General features: G+C 36.6%; 1 protein-coding gene across 1 annotated transcript; it reads left to right on the top strand.

Moving 5' to 3' along the window:
• Positions 1-2,554: 2,554 nt before the first annotated feature.
• On the top strand, positions 2,555-6,809 carry LOC142636664 (CASP-like protein 2B1). Its single transcript, XM_075810940.1, has 3 exons — positions 2,555-3,132; positions 3,225-3,357; positions 6,379-6,809. Exons 1-3 carry the CDS (start codon positions 2,909-2,911, stop codon positions 6,631-6,633), a joined length of 612 nt encoding a protein of 203 aa, XP_075667055.1. The 5' UTR covers positions 2,555-2,908; the 3' UTR covers positions 6,634-6,809.
• Positions 6,810-14,007: the final 7,198 nt, after the last annotated feature.

Here is a 14,007-nt window from a genome sequence, read left to right as displayed (position 1 = left end):
GGGGCATCATAAATTCCACCACTGACCACACCATCGTTCAATGAGAAAATTTAAGGCCTTCTTCACCTTATCTGACTCCTTGGGAGTTGGGACATGAACTCTGCCTCTTCCAAGAAAGAAAGAAAGAAAGAAAGACAACCCTGCAAAAATAAAAAATCTAGAGGTGCAAATAAAAAAATCTATAGACACAAAAATAATAATAAAAAAAAAAATTAGAGTGTTTGTTATGTGTTTTCAAATAACAATTTTTAATTTTTAAATAATATTATGTATATTTTCATACTTTTTTTTATTTACACGTATTTTTACAAATATTTTTAAATAATAATTTTTAATTTTTAAACACATGTACCAAATGGACCTTTAATATTTGTTAACATAGTAGAGCATTAACAAACACCGGTGTTTGTTAAGAAATAGTTTGATTTATTGCTAAATTTTTGACCTGTTTTATATGATGCAGAGTTAATAGGAGTCTTTTGGGTAAATATTGGTAAAAATCAAGTTTTTTGGTGTTATAGTCACTGTTCAAAGTTATTTGGGGAAATGAGGAGAGAGAGTGAATTTCGGCAACAGTGTTGCCGAAATTCGAAGAAAAGTATGAGAGAGAAAATGCAATCTGAGGAGAGAGAAATTTTGAGAATTTCGGCAACAGTGTTCTTAGAAATTCCAGCCTGCCCGCGTGAGTGCTCAAAAGGAAAAAATAAAAACGGTTTGCGGCAATCCCATTGCCGAAAATGGAGGGAAAAGAAAAAAAAAATTGAATTATGGCAATGGGATTGCCGAAATAGGGGGGGAAAAAAAAAGAGAAATGTGGCAATGGTAGTGCCGAAATAGTGGGGGAGAAAAAAAAAAAAAAAAAAAAAGAAGAGAAATTTGGCAATGGTAGTGCCGAAATAGTGGGGGAGGAAAAAAAAAAAAAAAAAGAGAAATGTGGCAATGGTAGTGCCGAAATAGGGGGGAGAAAAAAAAAAAAAAAAGAGAAATGTGGCCACAAAAATTTACGTATATGTTTTGTTAATTTTGAAATTATTTAATATTATTTATTTTTATTATTATTAGTAGTATATGACCACAAAAATTGTAATAAATTGTATTATTGTGATCTTTTTACAGTCAATTTTACTTTGTTATTATCAGTTATTATATCATTACTTGGAAAAAACTATATTGCATAATATGTTTTTTCTCCCCCACTATTTCGGCACTACCATTGCCACATTTTTTTTCTCCCCCACTATTTCGGCACTACCATTGCCAAATTTCTCTTTTTTTTTTTTTTTTTTTTCTCCCCCACTATTTCGGCACTACCATTGCCACATTTCTCTTTCTTTTTTTTTTTCTTTTTTTTTTCTCCCCCTATTTCGGCACTACCATTGCCACATTTCTTTTTTTTTTTTTTTTTTTCTCCCCCCTATTTCGGCACTACCATTGCCACATTTCTCTTTTTTTTTTTTTTTTTCCTCCCCCACTATTTCGGCACTACCATTGCCACATTTCTCTTCTTTTTTTTTTTTTTTTTTTTCTCCCCCACTATTTCGGCACTACCATTGCCACATTTCTCTTTTTTTTTCCCCCCCTATTTCGGCAATCCCATTGCCATAATTCAATTTTTTTTTTCTTTTCCCTCCATTTTCGGCAATGGGATTGCCGCAAACCGTTTTTATTTTTTCCTTTTGAGCACTCACGCGGGCAGGCTGGGCAGAAGGAATTTCGGCAACACTGTTGCCGAAATTCTCAAAATTTCTCTCTCCTCAGATTGCATTTTCTCTCTCATACTTTTCTTCGAATTTCGGCAACACTGTTGCCGAAATTCACTCTCTCTCCTCATTCCCCCAAATAACTTTGAACAGCGACTATAACCCCAAAAAACTTGATTTTTACCAATATTTACCCAAAAGACTCGAGTTAATAGAGCTAATATTTTGAGTTCCATTTGTTATTTTATTAATATTTTAATTCCCTCTTTAATTCATACCTTTTTTTATTAGCTATACTCCAAAACAATTTTTTCTTAAAAAGCACCTTATCATATCAATTAACATTTCTCTAAAAAAATAATGTCAATCCTAAGCTCAAATAAAAACTCAGTACAGACTTGCCACATGCATGTATAAAAAATGTTATAAAATTTTGTGTTTATGTAGCATTACTAATAAACAAATAAATCATGTCCGTGTATCATTTTCTATATGGACCTAGCATATCTTTTTTTTTTTTTTTTTTTTTTTTACGAACGAAAAGGGGCAGGCCGACCATATATAACTTACTCTCAGGGCGTGACTTAATAGAGGTACTCTCATTAGGAAATATTGAATTGAGTCATAACTACTGTGATCGGGGTGCCACATATCTTACCCTAGTACCCCAAGAGAGCCAGTAGATGAGGCACAATGCATGTTAAAAATCCACCTTTCATATGTTACCCATCACGATTCGAACAATAGACCTCATACATGCATACGAAATCTCACATCAACTAGACCCCCCCTGGGGCTATGGACCTAGCATATCTATAAAACTCCCAGGAAATAAATATTATAGGTCCTTTAAATACAGAACTAGACCTATGAAACTTAAAAGCCCCATTGAATGCTCTACCTATAAAAGGATGAGGTACCCTTTCTCAATACAGAGGTCATGCATCTCTGCTGCCTCTAGCTTTGACCACTTGGCACACCTCACAGGCTTGCACTAATCTCCATCACCAAATATTGAGCAATTGAAAAAATAAATAAATGAAAGTTGTGTCTGCCCTGTGTGTGTATTAAAGTAGTGGAAATTATTGCTGGTGGTTGTGTATAAGTGCTTGGGTGGCCTTGTGTGAGTTTGAGGGTTGTCTCTAACTTCTCTTCTGTGTTTAATTTTCTAGACTTTTGAAAGTGTGTGTGTGTGTTGGGAAGTAAGGATGAGCTATTTGGGTGTTGGTATAAGTCCTGGGAATGTCCCAGTGTCTCATAGCATAAATGTGAAGGTAGTTGATAGGAGAGTGAGGGTGGCAGAGTTGGTGTTGAGGTGTGTGATCTGTGGCCTTGGAGTTCTTGCAGCTGTTCTTGTGGGGACTGATTCCCAGGTCAGGGAAATCTTCTCAATCCGAAAGAAAGCTAAATATACAGATATGAAAGCTCTAGTGTAAGATCTCAAACCATCTCTCTCTCTCTCTCTCTCTCTCTCTTTGAGGTTATTTGTGATCAAATTTCGTTTTGTGTTACCATATTCTGCAGCTTTTTGGTGATAGCAAATGGGACAGCTGCTGCCTACTCGTTGATGCAAGTGTTGCGTTGCGTTGTGAGCATGATTAGAGGGCATGTGCTTTTCAGCAAGCCCTTAGCTTGGGCAATCTTTTCTGGTGATCAGGTACATTGCCTTCTAGAATTTTTTATGATGATCCAAAACAAAACAAAGATCTACACTTTATGCTAATTTATTTATGGCTTTAATTCGTTTCTTCTTTTTTTTTTTTTTTTCTTTTTGCACATGGCATGCATGAAAATCCATGTGAAACAAGAAAAATATTACAAATCTGAAGGAGCATGTTACCTTGAAGATCATGTCTCATGATGATAGGTTCCAATATTTCATCTCCTCCCCTTTTGGTCAAGTTACCCAGATTTTGGTTTTTCTTTTTGATAGTGCTAATAACCTTTTCCCTTTTTTAAACATTAATCTCAGCTAGACATTAACAAAATTACACTTAACTATTCACCCCAAAAGGTGTTATTGACCTTGTTTGGATTATTTGCAAAATGAATATTGAAATAAAATTGAATGTATACCAGCTATACTGAGCTCCATTGTTTTTATTATGTTTAATAGACTAGAAAATGAATTTCAGATGATGAAATGAACCTTTTTTATTTACGAATGAAAATTTTATTATTCACACAGCAATATACACCAGAACAATAACAAACACCAAAACAAGCCCCAACTATTCAAGCTGCCACACTACTGAACAACATCAACATAACAGATACCAGCAAACATAGCACTACAACCAATTGCCACAACTGAAGCAAACCAGCTAAACATCATTAGCACTACAAAGTACAAACACAAACAATTAAAACTCACAAACACAATGGAATTCTTCAAAGGCAGCAAAGAGACCCGTTTAGAATAGAGCTTCAAATGCACCAATAAAGCCGACACCTGACAGTAAACAACACAGCATGACACAACTCTTGTTTAGGTCTAACACTCTCATTAGAAATTTCAGCATTTGGATCTCATCAACGATGGTAATAATCACAGACCAGGCTATCATACACAGAGTATGCTGAAAAGTTTCAACTCCCAACTTCTTCACAACTCAGAACAATCCCCTACCTGCCTATTGATCAAACGTCTTAAAGCAGTTAGTCACACCCCTTTAGAAAAGGACAAGCAAAATAAATATTATTTCTAGTTTCAATTGTTTCCTGTAGTAACCACTCAATGTTGAGTATTAATGAGTGAGTGAAGTCTCACATTAAATATCACATTGAATAACAATAAGAAAGAGTCGTTAATATAACATAATTGAGCCCAAATTCGTAGGTTTAGGCCTTTTGGGTTAAGTGGTATCCCTATATGTTATATTAACTACTCAATTGGAGTATTCCCAAGGTGTTATCACCCCCAACACTCAAATATATGCACACCATTCCTAATTTTATGCCTCAATGAAAGCCTAACTTTATTCCTCAGTTTTAGGAATTTCCCTCCACTCCCAATTACAAAGCCCTTTTGGCAGACTCTTGCAGAACCATTTCTAATATTTTCAGGGGTAAAAAACAAAAGGATCTTCCTCTTCTCCCAAAAGCACATTTGGTATAGGAATCACTAGCAAAGATCTTAATCTAATTGTTTTCTTTTCCTTCTTATTTCTTAAGCCAAACCGAAGGTTAATGTACAAAGCAACAGATTCATCAACTTGAAAGGTCTAGGCCCTTGAGAACTTTGTCACAATTAGTTGCATAATTGCGTGGGTGTCCAGCTCTTTGATTACCTGACTATTATCTTGGGTGCGTGTTTCTTGTGGGTAGCCTCAAGACGCTGACCAGGAATTTTAAACCCAAAACCCTTATGAATCTCATGAGACATAAGAATCCACTAAACCAACCCACTGGAGTTGCACAAGTGTCATACAATTACAAATAGCAATAAGCACATTGTGCAACAGTATCCTCTCCCTTTCAAATCCAATCCATTTGTTCATTTCATAGTTGAAATTTTATTTCGTACAGATTACCATACTATTTTAAATTTTAAATGGCATAGTTGTGCATCTTTAGATTTGTAAAATATATATATATATGAACCAAAGATCATTTTCTGCATTCTCACTAGGGCCATTTCTGTGCACGTCTGATGTCTCATTTTTGTCAATATCACAACCAACACAATATTTAGCCCCCCCCAAAAAAAAAAAAAAAAAACCATTGGCACAACAGGGCCATATGCATGTATTCATTAGGCCATTTAATCACATTCTGTTGCTTCATGTCTACCAATAAATTTTTGGTCCCCTTCACGTGACTATCTCATGATATCCAAATCGGTAGTCTGTAGTCAGCGATGAACACTCCTGGGCCACATATGCTGATATATATCATTGTTAAGCAATCCAAAGTAGATGCCTCTTGTATTTTTGTTTCTATTTCTTATGATTATGAAACATTTCGCGTGGGAATTAAATGCAGCCTTGCACTTTTATTTATGACCTCAATTAATGTACTTCCTAAATAAATTTGTGAGACTGACTGATAAGACTTGACTAGGTGGTAAGATCGAAGCTGTGGACCTTCTTTCTCTTGTCCAATTTGGTTATTTCTTTCCTTCTCCCTTTACTCTCTATGGTCCTCCCCCGTCGCATCACATTTTCCACATTGGTTATTTCATATTCACTTTTATATGTTAAAATGTTAACATTCTTAAAATGTAAACATTTTTGTATCAATTGTGGATATGTGTGTGAAATAGTAAATGTAAACTAGTGTGACAAAAATGTGGATTTGGACACGTTTTTCACAAGCTAATTAGAGTTGCTATGGAGGAAAGGGTAATATGTGACTGCATGTGCTAGCTATAACTAATGAGGAACGGGTGCTTGTAAGATTAATTTGGACGTGATCATAAATGATAATCTTCAATTTTGGCCGTAAATATTTTGCATAGTATTGTCTCGTGAATATGTATATAATATTTATTGCTGTCATACCATGTCTTAAGTCCATGAAGTCCACTGGTCATTCGGTACTCCTCCGTGATAAATGCCTCTAATTAGTGCTATCAATTTGATGTAACATGTAGCAACTGTTCATTTGTCATGTTTCATCTATATTATTAATTAACCTGTACCATTAAAAAGAAAAACCAATTAACTTGCTTATGCAGGTAATGGCGTATGTGACCGTGGCCGCAGTGGCTGCTACTGCACAATCAGCAGTGATTTCGAAGTTGGGGCAGCCAGAACTACAGTGGATGAAGATATGCAATATGTATGGGAAGTATTGCAACCAAATTGGTGAGGGAATAGCGAGTGCACTCATAGTTAGCCTTAGCATGGTTGCCATTTCTTGTATGTCTGCCTTTAGCCTCTTCCGCTTGTATGGTGGGAACAAGGGCAAGGGAAGCCCAAGGTGGTGGTAAGCTAACTCTCGGTTGTAACTAATAGACTTATCTTAGTTATATCTATACTCTAATACCCTCTTAGTTCTTGCCCACATGGTTATGTTATTTGAATGCCTTCTATGTATGATGATGATGAAAAGTGGGCTTGTGACACTGCAAATATAACAATAAATTGAGGCTTGGTTTCTTCTACATGTATGCTGTGTTAAGTCTGTTTTAGTATGCTACAAAAATTAAAAAAGAAAAAATTTATAGATGGCCTCTATAGCTAGGGCATTCATGTTATGATGATTGCATTTTATTATCAAGTCAAGATATCGATTAAGTTAACTGAAATTTACACAAAAGTAAATACTGTAGTAAAGTGGATAATGACCAATTAGTTGAATTTAACATTAGCATTCATGGGAAATAACCAGCCATTGAAAAGAAAAAGTCTTATCTACCCATTATTCTCCTTAAAATGAACTAGGAAAAAAAAAAGTGAAGAATAAAAAAGACTTATCTACTCATTATTCTCCTTAAAATGGAAAAAAAAAAAAAAAAAATACACGCACAAAATAGACTCTTTTTTTTTTTTTTTGAAAGGAAATAGACTTTATTTTCAGGTTGTTGTAAACAATTCACTACCATTGTCCATAATTAAATTTGAGCTAACACTTGTAATGTCGTATTCCCCTTCAAATTGAATATTGCCTAAAAATTCAAAAAATAAAATGGCCATCTAACGTACTTTTAGCTGGTGGTCCCTCCAAAAATAATCAATAATATAAATAACTCATTTTAGTATTTTACCTAACATATATTGCCTAAAAATTCAAAAAATAAAATGGCCATCTAACGTACTTTTATCTGGTGGACCCTCCAAAAAATAATAAATAAATAAATAAATAACTCATTTTAGTATTTTACCTAACATATTTAAAAGTAAGTGTTAGGCTGCGTTTGGTTCGGCAGTAAATGGTTTCCGGGTGTAAAATGATTTCAGCTGAAAACATTTTCGGGAAAAGAAAATATTTTTAGGTGTTTGGTAACATTTGAAAAAATACTTTGAAAAATATTTTCAGGTGTTTGGTAACATTCTGAAAATGCAAAATTTTTACTGATTTTTCACATTTTCTCAACCATTTTCTCACATTCCAAACAAATTTTATAATAAAACGTTAAAATCCATCAACTTCTAAACAAACAAAAATCAAATCACCGGCCAAATCAAATTAAACTGAGAGAGGGAGGTGAGACAGGGAGGAGGAAGAGTGAGATCGGTGGGGAGGGTTTCTCGCCGGCGCGATCTGGGCGAGATCGAGGCGCGATCTCGCGCCGTCGATCTCGCGCATCGCGCCTCGATCTCGCCCGGCGCGAGCTCGACGACGCGAGATCGCACGTCGATCTCGCCCGGCGCGAGATCGCACGTCGATCTCGCCCGGCGCGAGCTCGACCGCGCGAGATCGCGCCTCGATCTCGCCCGGCGCGAGCTCGCCGGCGGGCCTTTGGGTTGAGGACGGCGTGATCTTGGCTTCACCGGCGATCTCCCTCTAGCTCTCTCTCTCTTTTCTGGTGTGGTTGTTGCTCTCTCCCTCTCCTTCTCTTTCTCTGTGTTTTCCAACGGAAAACTCAATTTGAAGGTAAAATAGACATGGAAATTATTTTCCGGGTGGGGAGGGTGTGTTTTACGGTCAACGCTTCCTCTTTTCCGTTTGACCAAAATTTCCGGTGTTGCCAAACACCCGCAAATGCTGAAAACATTTTCCGGAATTGGTTTACTGTCAAAACAAACGCACCCTTAGTTGCATGACCATCACACACCCTTAGTGCGGTGGTCATTCTACAAGTATAAATGTTTGTGGGGTGTGGAGAGGGGCAACAGCCGGGGTTCTAGTCTCTAGGAAAGAGTTTCACACACATATACATTTAGATTATACTAGAGTAGAAACTCTATCTTGTATAAAAAATGTTAGTTGCGTTGACTTGTTTATAAAATGATTTGACTTTTTGTTTTAAATTACATTCTTCTTTCTTAAAATTTGGAGAAATGTTATTCCAAATTTAAAGGGAATTTTTTTTTTCTTCTTTGATATCCATTTGACCAAATTTTGTTAAATTAATATTAAAAATATTGTATACTAACCTGTCCATTACTTAAGAGCAGGTTTCCAAAATTCTCCTCTACTTTAGTATTAAAATTTGATGTTTAAATAATTAATTAAAGTTGTTGAATAGTTATATACTTTGCTAGAGGTCATATAGACACATACCTTTGGTGGAACAGATTACCAAATTGTCAAATCTTATTCTTTACTTGCTTTACAAACTCCTCACTATCTCCTTTGTGGAACACCTCAAAGTCGCAGAAAAGGCTACTAGAGTCTCTCCTAATTTTCATGCTCCAAATTCTAGAGAACAGTAGATGGTGTTCTAGAGAGATTGCTTATTTTAAGAGAGCACACGTATGTTCACTCATTGTATCTCTTATTAATCTAACTGATGTAAGAATATTTTAAATACTAATAGAGATTTACTTACTATTAGATATATGTGATCCCTAAAAGATCTCATCTGTTAAGTTTAAATTACTCCACTACTGATATTGATAACTCATATCAGTTAAGTTTAAATTACTCTACTACTGATATTAATAATTCATACCAATATCAATTAGCCTAAATTTAAATTTACTTATCAGATAACCCATGTGGACGATCCATGGGCTATGGTTTATGGGTTGGGTCAAAACCAGCCTATTTTCTAACATCTCCCACTCGTCCACACTGGGTACTACAATCAGAACTGGCTTCTCTCAATCTCTTGTCCAATCCTCTCTTCATACTGAAAAATGGAGTGTGGGATCTGATGAGAAGGTGTAAGGTAGGAGTACTATATTAAGTCACCATCTAAACTAACATAGTACATCACTCATAATATCTCGTCTATGCCCCAGATTATTTGATCACACCCGATCAAGTTTCTTTAATCCCTCATGAGTTCAAAACTCAAAGCAACACTTGATCCTATACCATATAATATGCTCATGATTATGTTGAAAAACAAATTCCTCATAATCGCCCGGGTATGAACCATAAAATAAATGGTGTGTTCTAAATAATCTTTCCCAGACACTCATGTCAATTCATTCACACTTGACCACTTTCCTAGAAATGCTTTATGAGATCATATATATCATGGCCATGAGATGACATGCTAAAGTAGCAACATTAAACATTCAATTCATGACATAGTTCTAGGTCAAAAAAAAAAAGAGGCATAGAATGGACCATATAATGGTCGACTAGGGCTCACATAGTGACGGAGTAGGGATCTATCCAATCACTCCCTTAATTGGTCGGCTATATAGTATAATTTGTATGCTACAGTAGAGCTCCTACTCAACTGGGCTTGTCACACTCAAACACCGTACAAATCTTAGTCCAATTGCCACAAAGGCAACCAACCTAAGTTTCTCAGCACAGTTACACATCAAATTCCTGTCTAAGATCTCACATTTGGCTTTATTTAGGCTTCATGAAATTGTGGATACACTTCAAGTGTGACTCCCATAAGTCTCATCTTAGCCTAGCTAAACCAACATTCATTATATTATCTTGCACGCCTCCCTAAGCGTCAAGATGATCACTTACTTGATTTACAAAGCAACAAAGTGATCACTATGTCTCATCATGCTCGCTGCTCAAGCGCTAGGGTGATTGTCTATGTGAGTAGACCGATCTAAGCCTGGTGACATATTCTCAAATAATTTATGCTCAGTATGCAATATCAATCACATCACAAGATGAATCAAAATGAATAACATCATTATTGCATAAAGTATGAATAAGCATAAATGTCCATAAGGTATCCAAAAACATATCAAATCTTACAAAGTCCCAAACTCCTAACATGAGCCTGAAAGGCATCTCTAGCAATGGCTTTAGTAAGTGAATCAGCCACCATCCTGCTAGTGGAGATATGTTGGAGGATCACCTCTCCTTATGTAATAGCAAAACGAATGTAGTTATAACAAGTCTATATGTGTTTGCTTTTGCTATGATACTTAGGATCTTTAGCATAAGCCAAGGCTATCATACTATTGCAATACATCTTTATAGCTTCATCTGCAAGAGATGTCACCCTTAGGCTTTGGGAAAATCTCTTTAACCAAACAACTTCTTGTGTTGCTGTTGAACAAGCAACATACTCAGTCTACATTGTGGATAAAGCAATGCAAGACTGTTTCTTACTGCACCAAGAGATAGATGCACCACTAAGTAGAAATGCATAACCTGTAGTAGACTTGCACTCATCTCTATCACTAGCCTAGTTAGCATCAAAATAACCTCTCAATCTCAAATCTCCACCCTGATAGCAAAGAATGAGATCTGATGTCCCACGAAGGTATTGAAAAATCCTCTTAACTGCTTGCCAATGACCAAGTCATGGATTACTTTAATAATGACTAACCATACCAACTGCAAAACAAATGTCTGGTCGAGCACACAATATAGCATACATCAGATTTCCAACTGCACTTGCATAGGAAACTCTTGCCATTTGTCTCTTTCCTTTTTCTAATTTAAGGCAATCTTTAAGGCCTAATGTATGTTCCTTCTCAATTTGATTGTCTATGAGTTTAGAATTATGCATACGGAACGCTCTAAGATCATCTTTATATAAGTTTCTTGAGACAAACCAAGAAGCTTCTTTGAGCGATCCCTGAAAATCTTAATTCCAAGCACGTAATTAGCCTCTCCCATGTCCTTCATTTCAAAAATAGAGGACAATAACCTTTTGGTGGTGACAATCATGTCCATATCATTTCCAGCCAACAAAATGTCATCCACATACAATGACAGGATAAGTAAACTCTTTCCTGATCGTTTGACATACACATAATGGTTTTCTTCCATCATTTCGAATCCAATCGAAATAATAGCCTTATAAAATTTGAAATACCATTGTCTAGACACTTGCTTTAGGCCATAAACGGAATGCTTAAGGCAGCACACTTTGCGCCCTTGTTCCTTGACCTCAAAGCCAAAAGGTTGATCCATATAGATCTCCTCGCCTAGTTCTCCATTGAAAAATGCAGTCTTAACATCCATTTGGAAGAGTTCCAAATCCAAACGTGCAACAATAGCTAGAATAAGGCAAATAGAGACAATTTCACTACTAGGGAGAAACTCTTCATGGTCTATCCCTTCTTTTGGGGTGTAGCCTTTCGCCACGAGACGAGCCTTATATTTATCAATTGATCCATCTACCTTGCACTTTATTTTTAAAACCCACTTGTTTCCAATGGTCTTGCGCCTAGGCAGAAGGTCAACCAACTCGCAAACTTGATTCTTTGCCATAGAATCCATTTCATCCCTCATAGCAACTATCCATTCATGTGAAGCAAGTGAAGCTAATACTTCCTCATAGGAAGCAGGCTCATCAAGGTCTAGTGAATCACATATAAAAGATTCAAAAGATTCTCTCTCAATCTCAAAATGACGATGGGGAATAGTTCCATGTTCACTTCTACGTACCTTGGATCCTTGTGTGTCACTATCTAGCGGTTTGCTCCCACTAGGAGCCAAATCACTCCCACTATCTTTGGCGATTTCAGGATGAAGTTGTGATTCTCCACCCTCGCCCAAAGATGGTATGACACCTTCAAGTTCTTGTAGCTCATAACATTGAAGATCTTGTTTTGTTTCATTGATGCTTGAAAAATCATCTTCAATGAAGTTAACATCACGAGACTCTATCTTAGTCATTCCACCATTAGAATGTTCACCATACATTACATACCCCTTTGAGCTTTCTGGATATCTTATAAAGATTTTCTTACTTGCTCTAGGGCCTAATTTCCTATATTTATGGGAAGTATTATAAATAAAACCTGCACAACCCAAGGCTGCAAGTTCTCCAAATTGGGTTTTGCATCATTCCATAACTCATACAGTGTTATGGAAACTGACTTAGAAGGCACACGATTAAGGATGTTGGCAACAGTCAACAATGCATCCCCTCAAAACGAAATTGAAAGATTAGCTTGAGCCATCATCAATCTAACCATTTCTAATAGAGTGCAATTCCTTCTCTCTAAAACACCATTTTGTTGTGGAGTACCAGGAATCGTCAATTGCCTGCGAATCCCTTTTTCCTCACACAGTTTCTGAAACTGTTTAGACAAATATTCACAACTCTTATCAGTTCGAAAAACCTTTAGGTTCCTTTCTTTCTGATTCTCAACCTCTGCCACAAAGCGCTTAAAGCAATCTAATGCTTCAAAGCGATAGGAGATTAGATAGACATAATTAAAATGTGAATAGTCATCTATAAACGTGAGAAAATAAGAGGCGTCATGGCGTGCCTTAACATTCATAGGTCCACATATGTCTGAATGGACTAATTCCAAAGGATGAGCTGCCCTTGGAGCCTTACCAAAAGGCTTCCTACAGGCCTTTCCAGCTAGACAAGGTTCACACATAGGTAGGCTTACATTAGCGATAGACCCCAATAGGCCTTCTCTAGCTAATAGCCATTCTATCTTTTCCTATGTGTCCAAGTCTAGCATGCCACATTACAGAATCAGAAACATCATCATTATAAACAATAAAAGACAAAGAGGAATGATCTAAATCTAACATAAAGAAATCATTAGATAAATAACCATGTCCTTACAAGGTTTTATTCAAATAAAAACCCAACTGAGGACCATCGAAACAGAAACTAAATCTAAGTCTAAGCATAGTAAGTAATGAAAATAGATTACATTGGACACCAGGTGCATGAAGCACATCATAAAGAAGTAACATACGTCCCAGATGCAATTTGAGATGGTAGGTTCCAACTCCTATGACTTCTTCTTGAGCTCCGTAAACCAAATAACGTATTGTGTGTCTGTTGGTATCTTTTTGTAATCCACACACCCAACTTTATCTCTGGCTATATGTTTGGTTGCTCCTGAATCTACAATCCACCCAGGAATAGTATGAGCAACAAAAACATGTGTACAAACATTAGTAATAGCAGAGTTGTTAAGAATGGATACCTTCTTCGACTCAGTGCACTCACGAACGAAGTGGCCCTTCTTACCACAGTTGTAACACTTGATCTTTCCCTTGTCCTTCTTAGCACACTTGCCATTTTGGCGCTTTGCTATCTTGCCTTCTTTAGGCCCAAGGTTACCAGCTCCTTTGGCATTCCTCCCTTGTCCTTTTGTGTTTAGGCCTGAATGCCTTTCGTTGCCTAAATTGGGTGATAAGGAGGGTCTTTTGGTTCGCCCCCATGCGCTCTTCCTCAGGCTCAAAATGATGAGAAATATCAGCAAAAGTCTTGATATTCTCACTATGTGTCAAAACAAGCTTCATTTGCCCCCAAGAAGGTTCAGGCAGTGAACGTATCATCGCT

This window comes from Castanea sativa, chromosome 5 (genome assembly GCF_040712315.1).
Source record: "Castanea sativa cultivar Marrone di Chiusa Pesio chromosome 5, ASM4071231v1".
Lineage (NCBI taxonomy): Eukaryota > Viridiplantae > Streptophyta > Magnoliopsida > Fagales > Fagaceae > Castanea > Castanea sativa.
The sequence above is the reverse complement of the archived record's forward strand: the minus strand, read 5'-3'. Positions and strand labels throughout refer to the sequence as shown.